The 25982-nt window shown below is 48.6% G+C and overlaps 1 protein-coding gene across 3 annotated transcripts in view; it reads left to right on the top strand.

Annotated features, from left to right (window-relative positions):
• Window positions 1-25982, top strand: part of SLU7 (SLU7 homolog, splicing factor) — a 225456-nt gene that overhangs the window by 182291 nt on the left and 17183 nt on the right. For all 3 annotated transcript variants that reach the window (XM_069199379.1, XM_069199377.1, XM_069199380.1), the window contains exon 15: window positions 25534-25656. In XM_069199379.1, the coding sequence (XP_069055480.1) occupies window positions 25534-25656 (123 nt within the window). The remainder of the gene's footprint in view (window positions 1-25533; window positions 25657-25982) is intronic.

The raw sequence follows: 25982 nt of genomic DNA, 5'->3' as shown, positions 1-25982 counted from the left end.
CAGACTGGCCAGTGAGCTCACCAGCAGTTGGTAGGTTTTCAGGGGGCACCTCTAAGTTGCCCTCTGGGTGCATGTATGAATAAATTGTTCACTGGAATCAGTGAGGGTTTATTACTACGAGATGTTTGATACCAAACATCCCTAACTTCAGAGAAGCCATAATGTAGCTGGGGTAGTTGTATTGACCAGTGTCCAGCACATATACTTAAAATGGCTTCCCTGTTCACTTACTATATTACATGTAAACTCTGTAGTGTTTTCCTTTTTAGGGAGCACCTTGTCACACAGTCTCCAATGGAAGTCTGCATGAGTTTGGGGCTGGGTCCCTCAGAGTGTGCTGCAGCTCTTAGGGCACCACTGCAGGTCCTAGGTTCTAGAGGTACCACTTATTAGGGACTTACAAAGGTGCTGAAGGTCCTCATCACTTGGGGATCAAGTAATCAAGTGTCTTGTTTTAGGGAATGAACATTGGAGCTGGCAACCTGGTTAGCAGGGACTCTGTGCACTTCAGTCAAAGGTGCATCAAAAACCAAGAAAAAGGTGTGGGCAGGTGTGCTGGAAAAAGAACCCATCTTCCTAAATGTCTGCTTCTCCCTTTGTTCTACTTTGTAATGTGTATTGCTTGCTATTTGGGTTCAAGCATGTGACCATATAAAAGATCCAACGTTGGAGAAGAAATGAGATGCTTACCTGTAACTCCAGTTCTCCACCATTGGTATATTTTATATATTCACATTGTACTCTCTTCTCACACTTGTGCTTTATAATCTGAGCTATGGTGTCCTCTGGGGTTGGGGGAGGGAGCCAGTACGAGTGATTATGCTTCCACCTCAGTGGCTGAAGTTTGGGTTCTTTTAAATGAGGCGGATGTGTTACTAAACATACTATGTTTCTTCAGGTCTATGTTTCAGGCCCAGCTCTACCATGCTGCTGCATCGTTCTGCTTCCTCCCAATTTTCTGAGTGCTTTCTCTTGCTTTTCCCTCATTTTTTACTGCTTTCTCCTTCCTTCCCCCTCTTTTGCTTTCTCCTGCTTTTCTCTCTCGTTTTTCACTTTTTCCCTCCTTTCCCCCATTATTGAGCGCTTTCTCCTTCTTTTCCCTTGTTGTTTTTACTACTGTCTCCTTCCTTTCCCCATTTTTTGACTGCTTCTCCATCCTTTTCCCTTGTTTTTCCCTGTTAATCCCCCACTTTCACTGCTTCGCCTTGTTTTTCCCTCATGTGCTGCACCCGCCACCCTCCCTTTTTCCCGCCTAGCCCTGCCCACCGCCTCTCAGCACCTCTCCCTCCACCCAGGACTCTTAATGAAGGCCAAAGGCAAACCCGTCTGCACCCATCCGCAACTGGACCACGCCCCATGCCAGGAACCCTGGTTCTTCCATCCCGTGCAACTACACCATTGAAGACCTCTCAACCCTGGACCCCACGCACATCCCCACTCACCACCAGAGGGCTGTTCTCCTGCCAGCACTGCTACTTCACCTGCCATACCAAAGCAACCAACAATGCTGGAAAACTGCAAACATGTCTGCGCCCACCATGCCGACTGAGACCTCCACGGCACAACTCCAGAGCATTCTCCTCAACGCAAGATCGCTCTGCAAACACACCACGGAGATCTGGGACACAATCTCTTCCCTCATCTCAGATATCATCTTCCTCACAGAGACCTGGCTGAGTCGCACCTCCGTGCCAGATAGCGCCATCGCCACACCCGTAGGCTACAGGATAACACACAGGGACCGAATCAACAAACACGTAGGTGGAATTGCCATCATCTACAAGGACATCATCCACTGCACAACCTCCTCAGATGACCCAAGCCCGATAATGGAGCTTCTCAATTTCCAGTTTCACACAAACAGAAAAAGCACCATCAGAGGCACTCTCGCATACAGACCACTGGGACCACGCCCTAGATTCTGCAACGCAAACCCTGACCTCATCACCCTGATTACCATAAACTACGAGCCCTACATCTTCCTAGGAGATCTTAACTTCCACCTCAACGACCCTGATGACACCAATACAACTGACCTGAAAAGCATGAGCAACATCGGCCGCCAACAGCTTCTCACTGACCCCACCCACATCGCAGGACGCATGCTCAACCCCTTTTTTACATCCAGCAACAGAGTCAAGTACAACGACATCTGACAGCTCTCCACTACAGGATCCACTTCACCATCACAGGATCTACCAACACTGGCCTCACCCCCTCCCCAAACTCCATATGCAGAAACTGGAAAAAGGTATCAGAAGACCAGTGGAACAACGCTGTCAAATGCCACCTCCAAGACCCATCACCCCACCTAGAACAAGCTGCAGAAAACCTCTTCCATTGGATCATGGAATGAGGCAACACAAAGACCCCTGCCAAGCCAGCCAAACCCAAAATACCGACCAGAGGAGCCAGCTGGTTCACTGTAGAGCTGAAATCCTCCAAACTAAACTCTGGCAACTAGAAAGGAAGTGGGGTACTAGTGTAAAGACAGAAGACCATACCACCTTCAAAACAGTACTCAACTAGTACCACTGCCTCCTGAAAGAAACAAAGAAGACCACTCTAGCAGCCTGCCTAAAAGTCAGCACAAACCACAGCAAAGAGCTCTTCGCCAGTGTGAAGGAGATCTCCAACCCCACAGCCACTGGGAGAAACATCACCCCCTCCCAAGAGCTGACACCCTGGCAGTCATTTTCCACTACAAGATCTCAGCCATTTATGAGAACTTTATAACCCAACCACCAACAGCATCAGCCTACTCACACCCACAGACCCCGAACACCACCTTACCAGTTTGGACCATCTCACAACTGAAGCCACAATCTCTGTCATGAACCCCATACGCTTAGAAGCACCCATGGACATCTTCAGCCCCGGTAGCAAGATGATTGTCAACGAGCTCAGGAAAGTCCTGGACGCCTCCATCACCACAGCCTCCTTTCCTGAGGACTGGAATCATGCTGAAGTGAGGGCCCTTCCAAAGAACTACCAGACCATCTCCCTGCTCACCCTTCTGGTGAAGGTTCTAAAAAAGGAAATAAGCCAGCTACTCACCAAACACTTGGAACACTACAACCTTCTGTACCCCTCTTAGTCTGGATTCTGAGCCAACCACAGCACCAAGACAGCCCTCGTCGCAGCCACCAATGAATTGGGGTCCTTCTAGACTGCGGCGAAACAGCAGCCCACATCCTCCTGGACCTACCAGTCGCCTTTCACAGAGTATCCCACCACATCTTGATCAACAGACTCCACCAAACTTGAATCCAGGGAGACACCCTCAAATGGACCACCTCATACCTCACCGGAAGAACCCAGAAAATCATTCTTAAACCATTAACCTCGGAATCCAAGAAGATCTGTGGTGTCCTACATGGATTGTCCCTCAGCCCTACACTCTTTAACATGTACCTGACACCCCCCACTGGCCAACGCACTCAGATAACACTAACTCAACATCACACCCAGCTCATCACCTTGCTGTCAGAAGACCCCTCCACCACCAGAACCAACTTTCACAGATGTATGATGAACGTCGCCAATTGGATGAAGGACAACTGTCTCAAGCTCAGTGCAGAAACAGGTAAACCCAGCGTCGTCCACCTGCGTCCAAACCATACGCATGCTCCATATGATCCTTAGGTTTCTCCCAAGCAACACCAGAAGGACTGTCACTCAAGCTGTCGTCACCAGCAGGCTAGACTATGATAACACTCTTTACGTAGAAATCCCTGCACACCTCCTGAAGAGACTACTGACAATACAAAACTTAGCAGCAAGACTCATCCTTGACCTTCCTAGGAGGACTCTCAACACCCTCCACCTCCAAAAACGACACTGACTTGTGGTCCGGAAATGATGCTAGTTCAAGATGCTGTTCCATGCATACAAAGCCCTGCACAATAAAGGACCAGCATACATCAACAAACGAATAACCTTCAACCAACCAACCAGACACCTGCAGTCCACCACCCTCTTCCTCGCAGATATTCCTCCCACAACCGCCGCACCCCCCTCCACTGATCCACAGATACACAGCAGCAAGTACTCTTTCTTTCACCTGGCAGACAAACTGTGGAACAACCTTCCCCTGCACCCTAGGAAAGCTGCATCTCTCTGGGATTTTAGAAAAGGACTCCAGACATGGCTGTTCAAATGAACAGAACACTGTGAAGCAGCTTGCAACTGCAGCGCCTTGAGAACTTCACAGGGGATTTACCACGCTTTAAAAATCCTGATTGATTTTTTGATGTTTCAGGCCTATGGCCTTTTTATATAATATACTGTATGTTGTATATTTTTACACTATATAATGCTATTTTAATGTTCAGGTGATTCCCAGCCTGACGATGGGTAATGACACAAGCATGTGAATATATAAAAGATACCAGTGGTGGAGAACTGGAGTTAAAGGTAAGTAACTAATTTCTTATCCACATTATCATGTGAGACAGGGCATTTTTCAACATTTTCTTTCTTGCACACCCACATTGTCATATGACATGGGGCATTTTGCAAAATATGTTCTTTTTTGCACACCAGCTCACATTCGGAAACATAAAAGGGTAATTCATTTGATAACAATTGTTCTACTATTCTGTGTTCCCAAACTTCTCCTGATAAAAATGGTATCCCACTTGTGTGGGTGGGCTTATCACCTCCTAACAGGAAAGGGGCCAAAAGCAACATAGATACATCAAGTTTTAGCCCTGAAATTTGCCAGTTTTAACAATGTGAGTAGCAGTGGTGTTTGGGGTCATGCTCAGCCGCCACTAACGGAAAATCTTCTGTTATAAATGGGGTCTCAAGTTGGCAGTCGGTTTGCACCCTGTACAAGTAGGGACCCTCACTCTAGTCAGGATAAGGGAGATATCCACTCAGACAACCCCTGCTCACCCCCTTGGTAGCTTGGCACGAGCAGTCAGGCTTATCTCAGAAGCAATGTGTAAAGCATTTGCACATAACACACAGTAATAAGTGAAAACACTACAAAAGGACACCACACCAGTTTTAGAAAAATAGCCAATATTTATCTATATAAAACAAGACCAAATACGATTAAAAAAACGTACAGTAATAAAAATATGAATGCTGCAAGATGTACTTAACAATACAGTTCCTTGTCGATAACTTCACCTCGTGAACAACAAAACCAAAAGTTCAGGCTGGCCTCAGCGTCGCGGGCCAGCTGCGGTGTCGGGAAGACCCACAAACAGTACCTTGGATTCGCGGGGCATCGTGATCCTCGCGGTGAGCTCTGAAGAGCGGCGTCGGTTCCGGAGTCGGTGCAGGAGTCGTCAGGCCCTTGAAGTCACGCACCTCGGGGATAGAACTCCGGGCTGATGAAATTAGGTGCGCTGGCGGGTATGGCATTGGGGCTGCGGTGCAAAGCAGGACGGTGCGACGTGCGGTGCCCACAAGTCACGGTGCAGGCAACGGCTCGGTGACTGCATCCAGTGACGTCGGTGAAACCAGGGCTGCGGTGTGAAGCCGGGCGGTGCAATGTGCGGTGTCCACAGGTCACGGTGCAGGCAGCGGCTTCGTCATTGCGGAAGCGCTGTCCTCTGTAGGCCCAAGCCAGCGGTGCGGGACGGGATGGTGCTTCGTGACCCTCACGAGCGGTGTCCACTGGCCACTGTGCAGGCAAGGATGCCTGGTGACGACACTGGAGCCGATGGTGCTGGCATCGGTGGACCGGGGCTGCGGCGCGGGACGAGACGGTGCTTTGTGCTCCTCATGAGCAGTGTCCACAGGCCACGGTGCAGGCTGCAGCGCCAGTGTCAGCAGGAGCTACATCGTCGGGGATGCCCAGGCTGCGGTGTGAGCAGGTGATGCCGGAGTGCGGGGCCCACAGGTCGCGGTGCGAGCAGCAGCTCAGTGAACTCGTCCGGTGACAGTGAGACCAGGGTCGCGGTGCGAAGCGGGGCAAGCCGACTCCGTGCGGCATCGGCAGGTCACGGTGCAGGCCAGCGGCGTCCTTGGCGGCAGCGCAGTGGTTTCTCCTCTTGGACAGCACAAAACACACAGTTCCCAGTGCTGCAGGTCGAAAACTGAAGTCTTTGGTGTCCCTGAGACTTCCAACAGGAGGCAAGCTCTACTCCAAGCCCTTGGAGAATTTTCTCAAGCAGGACACATAACAAAGTTCACCCTTTGCACTCTTTTCGGGCAGAAGCACAACTGCAGGCAAGTCCAGCAAAGCAACACAGCAAAGGGACAGTACTCCTCCTTAACATTGAGTGTCCCATTCACTTTAATGGGAGCAGTCCTGGGGAAAAGAGGCTGCAAGTGGGGACCCAAAGGTGGGGGCTCAACCCTTGAGGATCTTGGGCATGCAGACACACCATCAGTCCATGGCAGCTCAGGCTGGGAGGTGGGGGAGGAGGCTTGTGTGCAGTGGGTGTTTGTCCGGCAGGGTCGCATTGTAAAAACGTCTCGCAGTTTTTGGTTCCTGCTCAAAAAAGGCTGCAGGCAGCAATTTGCAGACCAGTCTGGCTAAACCCAAGGTGGGGTTCATCTCTAGAGGGACTCAGAACCTAGGTGGCATCTTTGGACCACTTTGCCTCAGGCTGAGGGTCTCAGTTGCAGTGGTGCTTTTTGGTGTTGGGTTTTCTGCAGGTCGGCACTCTGTTTCTTTTTAGGTGTCTGCATGGTGCACCGGAGTTGCTCTGCTACTCCATGGGAGATGCTAGTTATTCCTTGAAGTGCTGGTAGTCCACTGAGGCTTTTGGAGGCAGAGTAGCTGCAGGACGAGTCGACTTTGGTGCAATTGTCAGGACAGCAGGCAGGCTGGCAGGGTTGAGAGCAAGCCAGTTGCTGCTCCTCATTTCTTGCTTTTCACAGCTCTTCGGTGTCCTTCTCAGTTCGGTAGAATCTGAGTACTCGGTGTCAGGGGACCACGTTAATACTGAATTTAGGGGCGTTAAGGGGAGTGAAGGTTAGTAGCCACCCCCTATATGACCACTTCCTGTGGGAAGTTTACATAACCCTGACCCAGAGTGCCTAATTTCACCACATGCAAGATGATGGAATTCGCCTTTTCGTGTTTACTTCAGGTAGCCCACCCTAGAGGTGTGACTAGCCTGAGAGTGTAACACGCCTCCTGACTATCTAATTTCCTGTCTGTCCTGGTGCCTAAATGGGCCTAAGGGTAGGGGGTGGCATCTTCCAGGACTTGGGGAAGCTGGGGTCTCATATAAAACGCGGCAAGGACTTTGAAGTCCCTGGCCTTGGTATGCAGATTTGCTAGCCATCCTGCTGGAGTTGTGGGGTCTCACCCCCATGGGGTCAGAAACTTGTCTGTGGTGGCAGGCTGGTTAAGACAAGTCAACCAGCATGCTAGAGGGCTAGTATGGTGTGAATGGGCACCTCTAAGGTGCCAGTTGGGTGCACGTCATGAAAAATCCAATACTTGCATCAGTATGGGTTTGTTAGGATGATGCGTTTGATGCCAAATACCATAGGTTTCAGTGAAGCTTTTAGGTAGCTGGATAATGTGTTTTGCCTAGTGCCCAGTACATAACTTAAGATGGCTTCCCTGCTCACTTGTAATAGCTAGCAATGCCTCTAGACATTACAGTGGCATATCTGCTCATGAAGATATGTCCTCACATGTGCTACCATGCACTGTTGACATCGGAGGTGGCGTCGAAGCCATCTATATAGGTGCCACCTAGGCACCTAAGCATCAGTTCTTTTCTTTCCGCTCCAGTTAGCACAGATCCGGTGGAGCTACCCCTCTGTCGCATTTTGACATGTTTTTTTTTACATTTTGTTGAGTTTTTTGCTAGTGTGTCAAGAATGTCTTTAAGGAGGGCTGGGTTCAAACCGCGTGGTGCCTGTCGCCGCACCATGTTGTTTACTGATCCCTAACTCGTTGCCTGTGCGCGGCCATGACTCCAAGTCGTGTTCAAACTGCTGGGCCATGATGCCAATGGCTTTGAGGGAGTGGTCCCTAAAGCTGCTTCAGGCCCAGCAGTTGGCAACACTGGCGCGCGCAGCTCCAAGTAGGTATCAGTCTCGGTCTAGAAGGAGGTCGCTGGACCGACCTTGGAGCCTCAAGTCCTCTTCCTCCCATTCGAGGTCCTTTGGATACTTGAGATAGAGGCACAAGAAGAAGAGGGAGGAAGTCCAAGAGGACTTCGAATTGACCTCAGCCGACGAGACGAGTGGGGAACATCTGCATTCCCAGCACAGTTCTGCGGAGCTGTTGGCTAGTTTGACTGAGTCTCCCACCTTTTTCGAGGAAGAGTTTGACACCCGCTCAAATAAAAGAGCTCTACAAGGCCATGCACCACATATTTGAGCGGGCCGACCCCTCGGTGCACCTTCAGGCCCCGCGGGGTAGGATGAGGCTCCAACTGGATCCGCGCAGGCAGATTCGGCTTCGGCAGAGACTCATGGATCCGGACCGGTGCCGGTCGTACATAGGTTACCTTCCCCGGCACCAGCCATGACGCCCATGCTCCCTGCGCCACAGGCAGCACGGACTCCATCCTTATACCCTATGATCTGAAGCCGGAACGGTGTGTGCCGCCAATGGCACCCACAGGTGCCAGATCATTGCCTGACCCTTATTGTACAATGCCAGGCATGGGAGAAGAGTGGGACAGGAAGTTGGACCCTTTAGTACACCAGCCAGAAAGATCCATGAACTAGTATGAGGAGCTAGGAGAGGCCTGTTGTTTGGACACCTCTTCCGACACTAGTTTGCTCTCTCCTGCAACTGTGGCTACGGAGGAGGGAGCATCCTATGTGATGAGGGTGCGTATGGCAGCAGAGGTCCTCTAACTGCCCTCAGTAGCTGTCAAGACCAACATCTTGGCAGAAGTGCTTCAACCTGTGGCTTCCATATCTGAACCCCTTTTGCCCTTCAATGAGACGTCCTACTTGGAAACTTGGTCCAAGCCCAGCTCCTTTTAATAGGACGATTGCCCGCTGCCATCGATCCATTCCATGTGATCTCAGCTTTCTCAGCCAACACCCTATCCCTGAGAGCTTGGTTGTCCAAGCCTCTACGTCCCACAGCGTATTCCCTTCTGCTCTCCTGGATAGGGAATTCAAGAGGCTGGACCACACTGGAAAGAAATTGTTTTTTTACCCACCAGCCTGGCACTGAGGTTGGTGTACACCTCTTGCTTTTTGGACCATTTCTCACATACCATTTGGGACATCGTTGCGTAAGTGCTGCCTCAGATCCCAGGGGAGGCCCAGGCCATACTCTCCCAAGCCGTGAAAGACAGGAGAGATGCAGCTGAGTTCACCATACGGGGTGGCTTAGACACAACTGACTTGTTGGGCAGAGCAGTTGCATCGACAGTGGCCTTAAGGCACCGCTCTTCTGGACTTACAGACCGTAAAACTCTTTCTCAAGTATGAGAAGTTCAAGATGCTCATGTTGGCTCGGGTCTTGTCTGTCCTAGACCCAGAAGACTGGTTGGTTGCTCTAGACTTGCAGGATGCGTATTTCCATATCCCAATCCTGCCGGTCCAAAGACGCTACCTGCATTTCAAAGTAGGCCACAAACACTTTCAGTTCACCGTGCTGGCATTTGGCCTTACCAGTACCCCTCGGATGTTCACCAAGGTGATGGCGGTGGTCACAGCTCATCCGCACAGGTCAGGGATTTCAGTCTTCCCCTACATCGACGGCTGGCTGTTGAAGGCAAGTTCGCCCCAGACTGTTGTCTCCCACCTCCAGACTACAGAGAACTTTCTGCATTCGCAGGGGTTCACTATAAACGTGCCGAAGTCACACCTGACGCTCTCTCAGACGCTCCCTTTCATAGGAGTAGTTCTGGACACAGTGCAGTTTTGGGCTTATCCTCCTCCGAAGCGAGTTCAGGATATTCACGCTAAGATACCAATGTTTCAGCCTCTGTCCTGGATTTCGGTCAGAAGACTCTGAGGCTGCTGCCCCTCATGGCCGCCTGCATCGTGCTGGTAAAACATGCCAGATGGCTTATTCGCATGCGCAGTCTGTCCTCCTTCAAGTTATACAGGACAGTTGTGGCATGGCCAAAGGCGCAATTCGTTGTGGTGTAGGCACCACCAATTTCCTCTAGTGAGCTACATGTTCACTCAATCAATCATAGATTTGTAAAGCGCGGCTAATCACCCACAAGGTCTCAAGGCGCTGAATGTAGGTGTGCTGCTTAGTCAAAGAGCCAGGTCTTGAGGTCATTCCTGAACTGCTTCAGTGATCAGGTCTGCCTGAGCTTGAGGGGAAGTGTGTTCCATGTCCGGGCTGCGAGGTAGGAGAAGGATCTTCCTCCTGGTGTACTTTTCCAGATCTTGGGTATGGCTGCAAGGGCAAGCTGGGAGGAACAGAGAGGTCTGTTGGGTACGTAGAAGGTGAGGCAGTGGTTGAGGTATGCTGGTCCTATGTTGTACAGTGCCTTGAAGGTGTGGATCAGGAGTTTGTATGTGATGTACTTGTTGACTGGGAGCCATTGTAGGTCTCTGAGGTGGGAGGAAATTCGGCTGTGTCGGAGGATGACCAGGATGAGTCTGGCTGCTGCATCAATAAGGTTTTCAGGTGATGTTCAGTCATCCCTTATGTATTATGCCCTTTGATGGGACACATTTTGGGGACACACTCCCGGGGCTCATCTACCCACCTCTCTAGTGGATCCAGCCACCCAGTTAAAGGCCGAATCCAGCAATCCTTACTGGTGTGACAAGCTGTAATAACGGACAAGTGGGTCCTGCTGATAATCCAGAAAGAGCATCCTATCCTTCCTGGCCACTATGCCGCTCCTTCCACCATCCACAAAACAATTGACAGAGGACCATAAGTCTGTTGTATGGAAGTTGGTGCAAGTTGCTTTGGCAAAGGGGCCATCAAGAGTGTCTGCTTCAGAAGTGGGCCATGGTTGCTGCAACCACTAATTTTGGTGTCAGTGAAGGACAGGGGCTTTTATCCTATTTTAGATATTTGCCCTCTCCACGCCTTCCTCAGTAAGGAAAGAATCACAATGCTCACTCTGGCCCAGGTCTTGTCTTCAGCCCTGGAAACTTTAAGGCGGCGTTTGACCTGCAGGATGCGTATTTCCATATGCTTGCCCTGTAGTCACTCTGCCGCTACCCACCATTTGTGGAGGGACAGGAGCTTTTTCAATTCACTGCACTACCCTTTGGTCCCATCAGTGCACCTATGGTGTTCACAAAAGTGATAGCATTGGTGGCAGTAGACATTCGGAGGTCAGGGATCACCGTGTTCCCCCTGCCTCGATGACTAGCTGATGGAAGCAAGCTCACCTTAGGCAGTTGCCAACCAACTCCCCACTACAGCAAGCCTCCAATCATCTCTGGGGTTCACTATGAACTTGCCGAACTCACACTTGCCTCCCTCTCAGATTTTCCCCTTCATCTGAGCCATTCTGGCCACGGTTCGGTTTTGTACTTTTCCCCTGGAAAAGAGGGTTCAGGACATTCAAACTATGATCATGATCTTTCAGCTTCTGTCCTAGATTTCAGTGAGGTCATCTCTGAGGCTGCTGGGACTGATGATCTCCTGCATCCTTCTCGTCAAGCACACCAGGTGGCATATTAAGGCTGCGCAGTGAGATCTGAAGTTTCAGTTGGCCCAACTCAACCTTTCTGACCATGTCCAGATTTCAGAAGAGACAGGAGTGGTCGTTACTGGACCGCGAATGGATCAGCAGCAGACCTCTCTCCCTGCCCCATCCAATGCTGACAGTGGTGACCAATGAGTCAATTCTGGGTTGGAGCAGCCATGTGAGAGAGGGTGAGATCAGACGTCTCTGGTCTCCAGCGGAGGCCCAGCTCCATATCAAGCTCCTGGGGCTGCGGTCTATCCTCTTGAGGTTAAAAGCCTTCTTTCTATCCATCAGGTGGAGGCTGGGGCAGGTGCTTACGGACACTTTGTCATGTGGTATTGCAACAGTATGGTGCGGGTCCTGGGCCCTGTGCCAGGAGGCGCTATGCCTCTGAAAATGACTGGACCATCAATGGATTTTCCTGCAAGTGACCCACTTGCAGAATCTTTAAATGCCAGGGTGGACGAGCTCAGGCTGCAGCGCCTAGCAGATCACATGTGGCAGTTACATCTGGAGGTGGTACAAGACCACTTCTGTGAATGGGGATAACCATAGCTTCATCTATTCGCCACCACAGAGAATGCGCAATGTGAGCAATTCTGTGCATTGGAGTTTCCAAGGCGTCTCTCACTAGGGGATGCGTCCGCCCAGAGTGGAACTTGGGATTCCTGTATGTCTTCTTGCCGATACCGCTTCTGCCTAATTTCTGAACAAGATCAGGACCTAATCATCCTATTGACCCCGGACTGGGCACAGAGAACATGGTATATAGAGCTCCTTGGCTTGAGCATCTGTCCTCTAACCAGGCAGCCACTATGGGAGGGCCTGCTGTCGCAGCAACAGCGCAGTGTTCTGTACCCCAGCCTTTGTAAACTTTACATTTATTCATGGAGATTGAGTGATGCCAGTTGAACACCTTTGACTTTCCTCCAGAGGTTGGTTGATATCATCTTGGCAGCCAGGCATCCCTCAACAAAAACTGTATTCCTACCCTTGGGACAAATCTGTAGTTTGGTGCAGCACATGCCAGATTATAGACCACAGGTCTAGAGGGAGTCAAACTTTTTAATACCGCACCCCCGCAGTTGAAAAATAAAAATCATTGGGCCACCCTTCAGAATTTTTCACATTTATTTTTATAAAGATGGCAATGCTTAAATATGCGTAGATCTATTTAAGCATTGCAGTTAAGTACTGTTTCCTTTTTAAAAATGCAGTAACATGCTTCTGCTTAAAACAAAGGCCTGTTATCTGTATAATGCTTCTTTTGGTCAGAGGCTGGTGCCCCCCTCTAGATCAAGTTATCTGACTTCTTGTTGCGTTATCTCTCGCCCGACAAGGTTTTGGGCACAGTTAAAGGGTACCTTCTGGCCTTGTTACAGTTGCTGGACCAGCCCTCATTATTTAAATCACAGGTTATGGTCCCTTTTTTTTTTTTTTAAAGGAGTACAGCACTTGTTTCCTCCCACTCCTTTTGCTGGATTGAATCTTCAAAAGGTGAGAAATCTTTAGTTCTCAACTAGACAGAGTGTTACCGAAGGTAAGTAACTTGCTCATGTAGAATTCCATCACTAACAGTGAAGTTGCACAAAAGACTGAATTTGGGCCAAAGACAAATTTGAATAACACAAGACGACCAGTGTATAAAGAGGGCTGGATTAAAAAAACTATAATACACATTGAATGCCATCACTTTTAGTGACGGTAGCCAATGGCTGAAGTGCGCTTAGCCATTGCCCAACGCTGTAATGGGTCAAAAACGTAATGTTTGATGGCATGTGTGACTGCAGATACACATGCTGTGCATTATCCTGCCATCTAGTGTTGGGCTCAGAGTGTAGCAACCTGTTATCTCTGAGAAGTGTTTTCGAGTCACAGGATCGAGTGGATCCTCCTTCCCGGTGATACTGCGCATGGGCATTGAGTTCTTTGTTAGATTGATTTTTCTCTACCGTTGGGTTCGGACATGTTTCTGCCCAACCTGTTGTCACTCGAACCGGTTTGAAATTCTCTTTCCGTCTTTACTTTCCCTCAACGGTATTGGAATCAATCACATTTTCTACATCATAATCTCGATTGAGTCGGTTCAAATCTCAACAGCGTACCTTCGGAGTGGGCCTTGCCCAGCGACAGGCCTGTCTCCACGTGGTCGAAAAGATATGAGACCCTAAAGAAATGGACGCAATTTAGATTCTGTCCTCGCTGCTGTGCCAAATTTCCACACACAGATCATCATCAAGTGTATAACCTTTTCCTTTCCCCAGACCACAACAAAGCCACCTGCAATGCGTGACGATCGTCTTGATCCAAGAAAACACTTCGGGACCAAAGAGCTTGCAGGCTGGAAATGGCACACTCAATGCAAGACAATACCCCAGATTTTTTCAGGGATGAACATGCACAAGAGGAGCTGGAGCAAGAAGGGGCTTTTCACCATCCAAAACTCAGACTCAAACCTACAATCCGACATCGAGAGCCAGGACATCACTTTGGCGTAAGTTGTGAGTAAAATAAAACTGCCCCTCCTCCTCCCATAAAGACACTAAGGAAACTCACAAATGAGGTCCCCAGGCCGTCACTGCCCTCGGGCCATGATAGGTCACAGAAACTTGCTTCAGCTGTCCCGCCCTCTGGCTCGTCTCTGAAATCCAGAAAGACTGTAACTGGATCCAACAAAAGCATCCAAGACTAACAAAATCTATAACTTCGGCACCAAAAAGTTTGGCACCGAGCGCGAGTACACCTTCTGTCCCTTCGGAATCGAAACAACATAAACTTTCGGTCTCAAAACTACTGAGTCTGACCATTCTTCAGTTTCATTGTTTCCAACTAAGCCTATTTTAGAAATTATGGAAGCTAAGCAGCTCAAAATTCACATTGACAAGAACACAGGCAAAATTGTGGCTTCTCCCACCGTCCCTGTAAAGAAGCTTTCTTTTCAAGAGGATCTTGACACCTCACCTCCTCCTAAAAACCAACATAAGGAGAAAACTTCTACATCTGCAGCAGCGGCTCCGCTCCCAGCTCTGCCTACTTCTCCCTCATCTCCACCTCCTCTTTCTCCTTCACCTCATTCACCTAATTCTCAAATTGAGGAACATTACATACCACAGGATTCACCTGTATATGGTAGGGAAGATATAGGTGAGGTTCCACAAGATCCTGGCCCCTGGGATACTTATGATATGGATCCTATTATAGATACAGACCCAGATTTCCATCCTCCCCTCTAGAGGACACCACTGGGTATCAACAAGTGATAGGTAGGGCTGCTGCCTATCACAATGTGCTATTACACAAGGATCCAGTAGAAGAAGATTTTCTATTTGGTACCCTCAATGCAAAACACATGGACATACAATTCCTCCCTATGTTACCAGGAATGCTTCGTCATGTGCAAGACATTTTTAAAGAACCTGTGCGTTTCCATATAATTACACTACAGTAGATAAAAATGATAAGGCTGCTCCATCTGACGCAATATATATCGGGTCACAAGTCCCCCACATTCTATTTTCACCACTACAGCCAGGAAAAGAGTAAATAGCCAGGCTACTGGAGATTCTCCTCCTCTAGAGAAGGAAAGTGTAGGAGGCTGGCCTGGCTTGTAGTGGGTACCAGAGGTACTTACACCTTGTGCCAGGTCCAGTTATCCCTTATTAGTGTAGAAGAGGTGTTTCTAGCAGCTTAGACTGATAGAAGGTAGCTATGGCAAAGCAGCTTAGGCTGAACTAGGAGACATGTAAAGCTCCTACTATACCACTGGTGTCATATGCACAATATCATAAGAAAACACAATACACAGAGTTACTAAAAATAAAGGTACTTTATTTTTATGACAATATGCCAAAAGTATCTCAGTGAGTAACCTCAGTATGAGGATAAGATATATACACAAGATATATGTACCCAAACCAAAATTAGGTAAGTAATAGCAAGAAAAGTAATGCAAGCAGTGTAGAATTACAATAGATTGCAATAGGAGCACATACGTATAGGGGCAACCCAAACCATATACTCCAAAAGTGGAATGCGAACCACGAATGGACCCCAAACCTATGTGAGCTTGCAGAGGGTCACTGGGACTGTAAGAAAACAGTGAGGGTTAGAAAAATAGCCCACCCCAAGACCCTGAAAGGTAGGTGTAAAGTGCACCTACTACCCCCAGAGAGCACAGAAGTCGTGATAGGGGGATTCTGCAGGAAGAACAAACACCAGCAATGCAACAACAGTGGATTTCCGGACCTGAGTACCTGTAAGACAAGGGGACCAAGTCCAGTAGTCTCAACAGTGTCAAGAGTGGGCAGGAGCCCAGGACATGCCAGCTGAGGGTGCAAGGAAGCTGCCACCGGGTGGAAGAAGCTTGGAGTTCTGCAAGAAAGAAGCAGACTAGGGACTTCTCCTTTGGAAGACGGATGTCCCACGTCGCGATGAAGCTTGCAGAGGTGTTCCCACGCAGAAAGACCGCAAACAAGCCTTGCTAGCTGCAAGGGTTGCGGTTAGGGTTTTTGGGTGCTGCTGTGGCCCCGGAGGGACCAGGATGTCGCCACTTGGAGGAGGAGACAGAAGGGGCACCCAGCAACTCAGGGACACCTCACAGAAGCAGGCAGCATACGCAAAAGTACCTGAACAGGCACTTGGAAGGAAAGTGAACCGTAGTCCACACAAAGTCACAAAAGGGAGTCCCACGATGCCGGAGGACAACTCAGAAGGTTGTGCACTGCAGGAAGGAGTGTATGGGACCCAGGCTTGGCTGTGCACGAAGGAAATCCTGGAAGAGTGCACAGGAGCCGGAGCAGCTGCAAATCACGCGGTACCCAGCAATGCAGTCTAGCGTGGGGAGGCAAGGACTTACCTCCACCAAACTTGGGCTGAAGAGTTACTGGACTGTGGGAGTCACTTGGACAGAGTTGCTGAGTTCCAGGGACCACACTCATCAGGATGAGAGGGGACTCAAAGGACCAGTGTTGCAGTCTTTTGGTGCCTGCGTTAGCAGGGGGAAGGTTCCGTCGACCCACAGGAGATTTCTTCGGAGCTTCAGGTGCAGGGTGAAGGCAGGCTACCCCCAGAGCATGCACCACCTGGAAACAGTCGACAAAGCCGGCAGGATGAGGCGCTACAATGTTGCTAGTAGTCGTCTTGCTGCTTTGTTGCGGTTTTGCAAGCGTCCTGAGCAGTCAGCGGTCGATCCTTTGGTAGAAGGTAAAGAGGGAGATGCAGAGGAACTCTGATGAGCTCTTGCATTCGTTATCTAAAGAATTCCCCAAAGCAGAGACCCTAAATAGCCAGAAAAGGAGGCTTGGATACCCAGGAAGGAGGATTGGCTACCAAGAGAGGTAAGAGCCTATCAGAAGGAGCCTCTGACGTCACCTGCTGGCACTGGCTACTCAGAGCAGTCCAGTGTGCCCCCAACACCTCTGTTTCCAAGATGGCAGAGGTCTGGGACACACTGGAGGAGCTCTGGGCACCTCCCCTGGGAGGTGCAGGTCACGGGAGTGGTCCCTCCCCTTTCCTTTGTCCAGTTTCGCGCCAGAGCAGGGTTGGGGGATCCCTGAACCGGTGTAGACTGGCTTATGCAGAGATGGGCACCATCTGTGCCCATCAAAGCATTTCCAGAGGCTGGGGGAGGCTACTCCTCCCCAGCCATCACACCTATTTCCAAAGGGAGAGGGTGTTACACTCTCTCTCAGAGGAAGTCCTTTGTTCTGCCTTCCTGGGTCAGGGCTGCGTGGACCCCAGGAGGGCAGAAACCTGTCTGAGGGGTTGGCAGCAGCAGCAGCAGCTGCAGTGGAGACCCCGGAAAGGCAGTTTGGCAGTATCCGGGTACTGTGCTAGAGAGCCGGGGGATCATGGAATTGTCCCCACAATACCAGAATGGTATCGGGATGACAATTCCATGATCTTAGACATGTTACATGGCCAAGTTCGGAGTTACCATTGTGACGCTACACATAGGTAGTGACCTATGTACAGTGCACATGTGTAATGGTGTCCCCGCACTCACAAAGTCAGGGGAATTTGCCCTGAACAATGTGGGGGCACCTTGGCTAGTGCCAGGGTGCCCACACACTAAGTAACTGTGCACCCAACCTTCACCAGGTGAAGGTTAGACATATAGGTGACTTATAAGTTACTTAAGTGCAGTGGTAAATGGCTGTGAAATAACGTGGACGTTATTTCACGCAGGCTGCACTGGCAGGCCTGTGTAAGAATTGTCAGAGCTCCCTATGGGTGGGAAAAGAAATGCTGCAGCCCATAGGGATCTCCTGGAACCCCAATACCCTGGGTACCTCAGTACCATATACTAGGGAATTATATGGGTGTACCAGTATGCCAATGTGAATTGGTGAATTTAGTCACTAGCCTGTTAGTGACAAATCTGGAAAGCAGAGAGAGCATAACCACTGAGGTTCTGGTTAGCAGAGCGTCAGTGAGACAGTTAGGCATCACACAGAAAACACATAGGCCGCAAACTTATGAGCACTGGGGTCTTGGCTAGTAGGGACCCAGTGACCCATAACAAACATACTGACAACATAGGGTCGTCACTATGAGCACTGGGCCCTGGCTAGCAGGATCCCAGTGATACAGGGAAAACACCCTGACATATACTCACAAACAGGCCAAAAGTGGGGGTAACAAGGCTAGAAAGAGGCTACTTTCTCACAGAAAGTTTAAAAAAATTGATGCAGCAGGGAAAAGGGTTGCTGAACAAGTGGCCAATCATTGGTGCGTTGCTAATTCTCAGACACTGCTTTCAAGATATTATAGGGCACACTGTGAAGAAATGGAAGACACTCTTCAACACCTCCCAGAAAAACACCGTAAAAGTGCACAGCAAATTGTCTCTGAAGGAATTATTGCAAATAATTCAATTAGATGTGCTCTTGATGCAACAGGCACAGCCACACGGGGGGTCAATACCTGTAAGCTCCTTATAAGACATGCCTGGTTAAGATGTTCTGGTTTCAAACCAAAAGTCCAACAAGCTCTCCTCCGTATGCCTTTTGATTGAGATAGTAGGAAGCTAGCCTGGTGTGTGGTGGGCACCTATGGTGTTATCACCTTATACCAGGTCCAGGTATCCCCTGTTAGTGAGGTCAGTGTCTAGAAAGCCAGGCTCTCTAGAGGTAGCTGTGGATGAGCAGCCAAGACTTATCCAGCAGACATGCAAAGCTCATGCAATACCACAGTAGTCACACAGCACATAAACACATAAAAGAACCACACAGTGTTACAAAAATAAAAGTATTTTATTTTACTGACACAAATAATTAAAATCCTATATAGGCAGTACCCCAACTGAGGGGGTAGTAAGCACACAATTCTATGTACAGTAGCAGTTAGGAATTAGCATAGAATGCAATAGAAAACAGTGAAAGTAATAGACAATACTGAAGGCCTAGGGGTAGCAAAGCATATACTAAGAAAGTAGAATGCGAAAATTGGACCCCCACCGAGGAAGTGGAATCGGTAGGGGGTACCTGGAGGAACTAGGAAACCCACAACGTAAGTACCAGAGTGCCCCCCAGCGACCAGGAGAAGAGAGGTAAGTACCTGTCTCTCCCCAAACCCACCGAAAGGACTTCAGAGAAGGATTTTGCAGGAGCCACTACCCACCCATCTGCGGATGCAGGACCAGGTCGACGGTGGGCGAAGACAGTCAGCAGTGCGGCACTGGAGCAGCTGAAGAGTTCCTGGAGTGATGCAGTAGATATCCTACGCTGGAAGAAGAACTGCAGTTGGTCAGTAGTGTGCAAGAACCAACAGCATGCCTTGGAAAAGACAAATGTTGTGGATGAAGAAATGCAGAGCTGCTGGGGACCAGCAAGGTGCAGGGAGATTCAAACCATGGAGGGGAGTCCAGGGTGACCCTCAGCATTGAGGAGAGTCACAGGAAGAGGAGGCAGCTCCCAAAGGCGATCCACAGACAGCAAGCACAGGAGTCGAGTGAGACCCACGCATCACACCTAGAACTGAGTCCCATGTTGCACGTGTAGCATGCAGAGGGCTGTGCTTCTCAGGGAAGAGTGCTGGGGGTTGAGGCTACACGGAGCCTGAAGAACCCTTGGAGGAGATGCCAACAAGCCTTGGTAGCTGCAATAGACGTGGTGCATGGGGGAACTGTCCTGCGTGGAGAGGCAAGGGCTTACCGTCTCCTGAATTAGACACCTGGTAGAGAGTACCAAGGGGACCACTCTAGACCATCACCCATGATGCAGGATCCAGACAGCTCTGGAGGACAGGAGATCCACGCTGCTGGTTGTCGTTGCAGTTGGTGCCTGCGGATGCAGGGGAGTGTCTCCTTCACTCCATGGGAGATTCCTTCTTGCTTCTTGGTGCTGACGGAAGACTTGCCTCCCTCCAAGGATGCGTAGCCAGGTAACTGTTGCAGTTGCTGAAACAGAGGAACAGTATTGCCGAGCAGAGTCGTCGCTGTAACTGCACATTGTAGGTTCCTGTGGAGTCCAGTTCCAGTGGCCAGAAGTCAAAGCAAATGTTGCAGAGGAGACCTGCTGGAGTCTTCCACGTTGAATCTGAGGACCCACCCAGGAGAGAGACCCTAAATAGCCCTGCCCTGGATGGGGGATTGGTCACCTAGCAAGGTGCCCACCCATCAGGAGGCGGCTGTGACGTCACCTGGCTGACCTGCCCTGGATGGGGGATTGGTCACCTAGCAAGGTGACCACCCATCAGGAGGAGGCTGTGACGTCACCTGGCTGACCTGGCCACTCAGATGCTCCCAGAGGTCTCTGCCCACCTTGAGTTCAAGGTCACTCCCCTTTGCATTATTCATTTTCATGCCAGAGCAGGGGCTGGAGGTCCATGAGCTGATGCAGACTGGTTTATGCAAGGAGGTCATCAAATGTGCCCTTCCAAGCATACCAGTGGCCTGGGGAGGCTACCCCTCTCAAGCCATGTAACACCTATTTCCAAAGGGAGAGGGTGTTGCCTCCCTCTCCCAGAGGAAATCCTTTAATCTGCCTTCCTGGGCTTGAGCTGGTCAAGCAGTAGGAGGGCTGAAACCCGTCTGTGGGATAGCAGCAGCATGGGCTGCCCGGTAAAACCCTGCAAACTGGTAGGAGCAAAGCTGGGGGTCCCATAAGAAGCCCCCAGAGTGCATGGAATCATACAACAAATACTGGCAACAGTTTTGGGGTATGATTCCAACATGTTTCATACCAAACATGCCCAGGTTTGGAGTTTCCGTTACATAGCTGGACATAGGTAATGACCTATGTTCAGTACATGGGTAAAATGGCTTCACCACACTCACGAAGTCCAGGAAAATGGAGCTGGAGTTTGTGGGGGCAGCTCTGCTCACGCAGGGGTGCCCTCACACACAGGTACCTGCCCCCTGGCTAGGAGGGCCTACCCTAGAGGTGACTCACATTGACCTGGTGTAGTGAGCTAAAGTCAAAGGGTGCATGCATCTTTTCATGAGGACTGCAGTGGCAGGTCTGCAGACACATTTTACATGGGCTCCCGTGGGTGGCATAATACATGCTGCAGCCCATGGGGAACCCTATGTGTCCCAATTACCTGGGTACCATATACTAGGGACTTATATGGGGCACTAGTATGCCAAATGTGGGGTGTGTGAAGTTCCAGTAACCAAATGTAGAGGGAGAGAGCACAGTCACTGTGGTCCTGGTTAGCAGGATCCCAGTGAACACAGTCAAAAAATACTGATATAAGGCAAAAGTGGGGGTAATCATGCCAAAAAGAGGGTACTTCCCTACAGAGAGCACCTATTTGCGTCCCGGGTTGACTCCACCTAAAAAAAGACACTGACACAGCTAAAGCCATGGGTACTTTACAAAATCAGCCAAGTGTTTTTTTTCGCCGCTCAGTGTATAGGGGTGGCTACAGGGGGACCACATCCTCTGATCATACCAACTGACAGCAGCGTCAAGCCTCTTCCTCATACTCAAGAGGATTTTTCAGAGGAACATATAGAAGAAACAGCTTTAAGGCAAAGGAAAAACCACCAACACTCGTGATTCACACTCTGCAGCCAAACATTGACCACCTCCACATTTGCCCTCCTTATTCCACCCCAGTAGAGGGGGCGTCTTCAATTTTACCACCAACAATAGACAGAGATAACAATGGGTCCTATCCATTCTCCAACATGATTATTGTCTTGAACTTACATCAACACCACCAAACATTCCACCTCGCAGACACAAAATGTCAACAGAACATCTCACTCTTTTAAAAGAAGAGGTACAATCTCTACTGTGTACTCTCTGCTTTACAACTCCCAAAAAAGACAACACTCTCAGGCCTATTTTGGATCTCAGACCACTAAATCAATATATTCTCTCAGAACATTTTCACATGGTTATCCTTCAAGATGTAATTCCATTACTACACAAAGGTGACTTCATGACCACTCTAGATCTAAAGGACACCTACTTTTACATTCAGATACATCCTGCACACTGCAAATATCTAAGATTTGTAGTGGCAGGACAAAATTATAAGTTCAAAGTTCTACCTTTCAGAGTCACAACTGCTCCCAGGGTATCCACCAAGTGTATAGGAGTTCGTTGAAGCACATCTCAGAAGACAGTACATACACGTATTTCCTTACTTGAATGATTGGTTGATCAAAGCCAACACTTTGTCAATGGCAGTTGCACACTCAAGTAACAGTAAACCTTCTTCACAAATTAGGGTTCACAATAAACACCCTAAAATCACACTTACAGCCTCTCCGGATTCAATCGTATTTAGGGGCTATACTCAACACACACTTGGGGCTTACCCCAATCCAGCATGTGCCCAACATTTTCAGGAAAGAATTTCTCAAATACATGTCAATCAAATGTACACAGTTAAAACAATGATGCGACTCCTATGCATGATGGCATCCTGCATGTCTATCATCCCTCATGCCAGACTTCATATACGGCCCCTACAACAAAGTCTCTCTTGGCAATGGTTGCAAGCTCAGGGTCATCTTCAGGATCTAGTGTTGGTAGATAGCACAGCTTGCATCTCTCACCTCTGGTGGAATTCCACCAGTCTACTCAAAGGGTGACCTTTTAAGACCCTATTCCTCAAATAGTTCTAACCTCAGATGCCTCCCTTACAGGATGGGGAGCCCATCTCAACAACCTCACAGTGCAGGGGTCATGGGACTCCAGCCACCAGACAATACACACATATGTTTTTGAACTTCAAGCAGTCTTTCTAGCCCTCCAAGATTTTCTGCCTCACTTAATGCACCCATCTGTTTTGATTCACACAGACAACATGGCTGCAATGTATTATCTACAAAAACGGGGTTGGGGGAGCGCTCTCTCCAGTTTTCTCAGCTAGTATAAATAATCTGAAGGTGGGCTTATCACCACATTCATCTACTGGCAGAGTATCTCCCAGGGACAGACAACAAGTTTGCAGACCTGCTAAGCAGGATGCAGCAACGAGACCACAAATGGAAACTCCACCCAGTATTCCTTCAAAAGTATTTTCAAAAGTAAGGAACACCTCACATAGACCCACTCGACACAGCAGAAAACTCAAAATGCCAAAACTTTGCATCAGGAACCCACACCGCCAGTCCAAGGGCAGTGCCCTGTGGATCAACTGGTCAGGGATATTTACTTAAGCTTTTCCACCTCTTCCACTCATTCCATCTCCAGTGCACAAACTCGAACTTCTCTCAAAATTATCCTGGTAGCACCCACATGGGCTCGCCAGCCTTGGTTTACAACTCTACTGGATCTCGCCCTACTACCTCACGAGAGACACTCAACAGACCGGACCGTGTCACGCAAAATTTACAGCAGATAAGACATCCAGATCCCAAATCTCAACCTTGCGATATGGCTCCTGAAGTCATAGAATTCGGTTACCTTCAGTTACCTGCAGAATGTATGGAAATTCTAAGACTGGCACGTAGACCAACAACTAGAGCCTGTTATGCAGCAAAATGGAAAGGTTTTCTATGTTATTCTCAATCATTGGTCCACTAACACCATCAGTGCAAGATATTCTTTATTTGCTTCAACTGCAAAAGGCTAATATGGCTTACACATCAATATGGTTGCACTTAGCTGCAATTGCAGCCTATTTACAAAATAGACAACATACTTCATTATTTAAAATACCAGTCATTAAAGCTTTCATGGAAGGTCTTAAAAAAGTAATTCCACCCAGGCTACCCCCAGTGCCTACCTGGAATCTTACTATTGTACTCGCTAGGCTCATGGGACCTCCATTTGAGCCTCTTCATTCATGTCAGTTACAATTCCTTTCTTACAAAGTAGCTTTTTTAATAGCTATTACATCACTGAGATGCGTTTGTTAGCTACAAGCCTTAACGTTAGAAGAGCCTTTCTTTCAAATACATAAGGACAACCTAGTCCTTCGTAAAACCCTAGATTTCTACCAGAAGTTGTCAGTACTACATAAGGGAAATCCTGTTACAAAAACTAGATGGATTGTAAAATGTGTACAAATATGGTATTCTAAAACAAACACAATTACCATTTATTCCTCAACCACATTCTGACATTTGCAAAGCAGCTGCCTGGTCAGTGCCACACACGTTTACAAAACACTACTGCGTAGATGTACAGGTTAGTTAGCAAGCCAATGTAGGACAAGCTGTCCTAAGAGAACTTTGTCAGACAACTAACTCACACAGGTTAACCACTGCATTTTTAAGGAGGGACTGCTTACAGTCTATGCACAGCATGTGTATCTACAGTCGCACATGCCAACGAACGGAAAATGTTACTTACCAGTAGACATCTGTTCGTGGAATGTAGTGCTGTAGATTCACATGCACCCTCCCTCCTCCCTGGAGCCTATAGCCATTGCAGTTGCTTTGTACTTCTATATAGTTGGATATAGTTACTTATATTCGCATGGACATACTCCTTTCTATACTTCTCTATACGGTACCTCTCAACTGCCTGTGGAAAACAATCTAACAAAGAACTCATTGCCCATGTGCAGTATCACTGCGAAGGAGGAGCCACTCAGTCTTGTGACTTGAAAACAATTTTCGAAGAAAACAAGTTGCAACACTCTGAGCCCAACACTAGATGGCAGGATAATGCACAACATGTGAATCTACAGCACTACATGCCACAATCAGATGTCTACTGGTAAGTAATATTTTCCTTATTTCCCATTGGGTGGTCGGGCCCAGTCTCGGGGTGGGGGTAAACCTCCCTCCCCCAGTGTCCCCTCAAAAAACTTTCCTATGGAGGTGTGAATTGCCTGCCAGGGATCTCTTAATAGGAATCCATGACTGGGGTTCCTTTTCCAGTGGTGCCCCATATGTCCATTTTCCTGCCCGAGGATGACATAGTGCTTGTGTAGGAGCGACCGAAAAACAAAATGGCCACTATAGTTTCTATTTCCTAGAGCAAGGATGGTCGCCACATCCTTACCTCACTCCCTACGGAAAAGGAACATTATAGGGGGCGGTGACCCTTGCCAGGGGTGGGAGAGAAGGCACCCCTACCCAAAAAAAAAAAACACTTCTTTTGTGTCTATCAGGGTTCGCTGTCCCAGGTGTGCTCCTTAAGCAGAAATCCTTTTGGGAGGAGCGCCTTTCCCACTGGACCCATGGAGCACCGCTTGCCTGTTACTGGTGCCCGTGTCATCTGGTGGATGAATGATGTCTACACATCATTCATCTGGCAGATGAATTACATCACTGCACCAGTATTATAGTGCGCTGCTGTCATTGTGCTTGGAGGCCAACACAGAAGCAATTCTGCATCAGCCCTCTGAATGTTTTTTTCGATGGGGAAATCCTCCGGAGTAAGTGCTTGAGGGATCCCCCAGTGCTCCATGGAGGACGAGACATTTACGTAGCTCGCATTACAGAGGTAGTGGAAAAGATGTGAACTTCTCACCCTTGGTATTAAAGGTATTAAAGGAAGGTTGCAGGCAAATAAGTGTATCCTCCTCACAATTCTGAACCCACCACCATCTTCTGCAGATGCATCTGGACAAGCTGAACGATGATAAGAAGAAGAAAAAGAAGAAGAAAAAGAAGCACAAGAAGGGCACAGATTCGGACAGTGACAACGAAGAGCGGAGCAAGCGAGAGAAATTGAAAAAGGTGCGTTTATCAATTTTCCATTACACGCTTTGTAAAACATATTGCATCTTGGCATTATAATGATTGAGAATAGACAAAAAAAGATGTAAATTTAGTTTTATCATTCTATTTAAAATCCGAGGGCTGCGAGATGTACAAATTAGAACATTACATTTTCTTTTATTGATGATTTTGAAGCAATTGCTGTTTAGCCAATAAAAAATAACCATAAAGAGGATTGAAGGCTAGATTTGCACACATGCATCTGGTCTTCCTTTCAAAAGCAGAGAACATTATTTGTCCAGCACCTGGAACAAAACCTCACTTAAGTACTAAAAAATATAAAA

Source organism: Pleurodeles waltl, chromosome 7 (genome assembly GCF_031143425.1).
Source record: "Pleurodeles waltl isolate 20211129_DDA chromosome 7, aPleWal1.hap1.20221129, whole genome shotgun sequence".
Classification (NCBI taxonomy): domain Eukaryota; kingdom Metazoa; phylum Chordata; class Amphibia; order Caudata; family Salamandridae; genus Pleurodeles; species Pleurodeles waltl.
The sequence above is the reverse complement of the archived record's forward strand: the minus strand, read 5'-3'. Positions and strand labels throughout refer to the sequence as shown.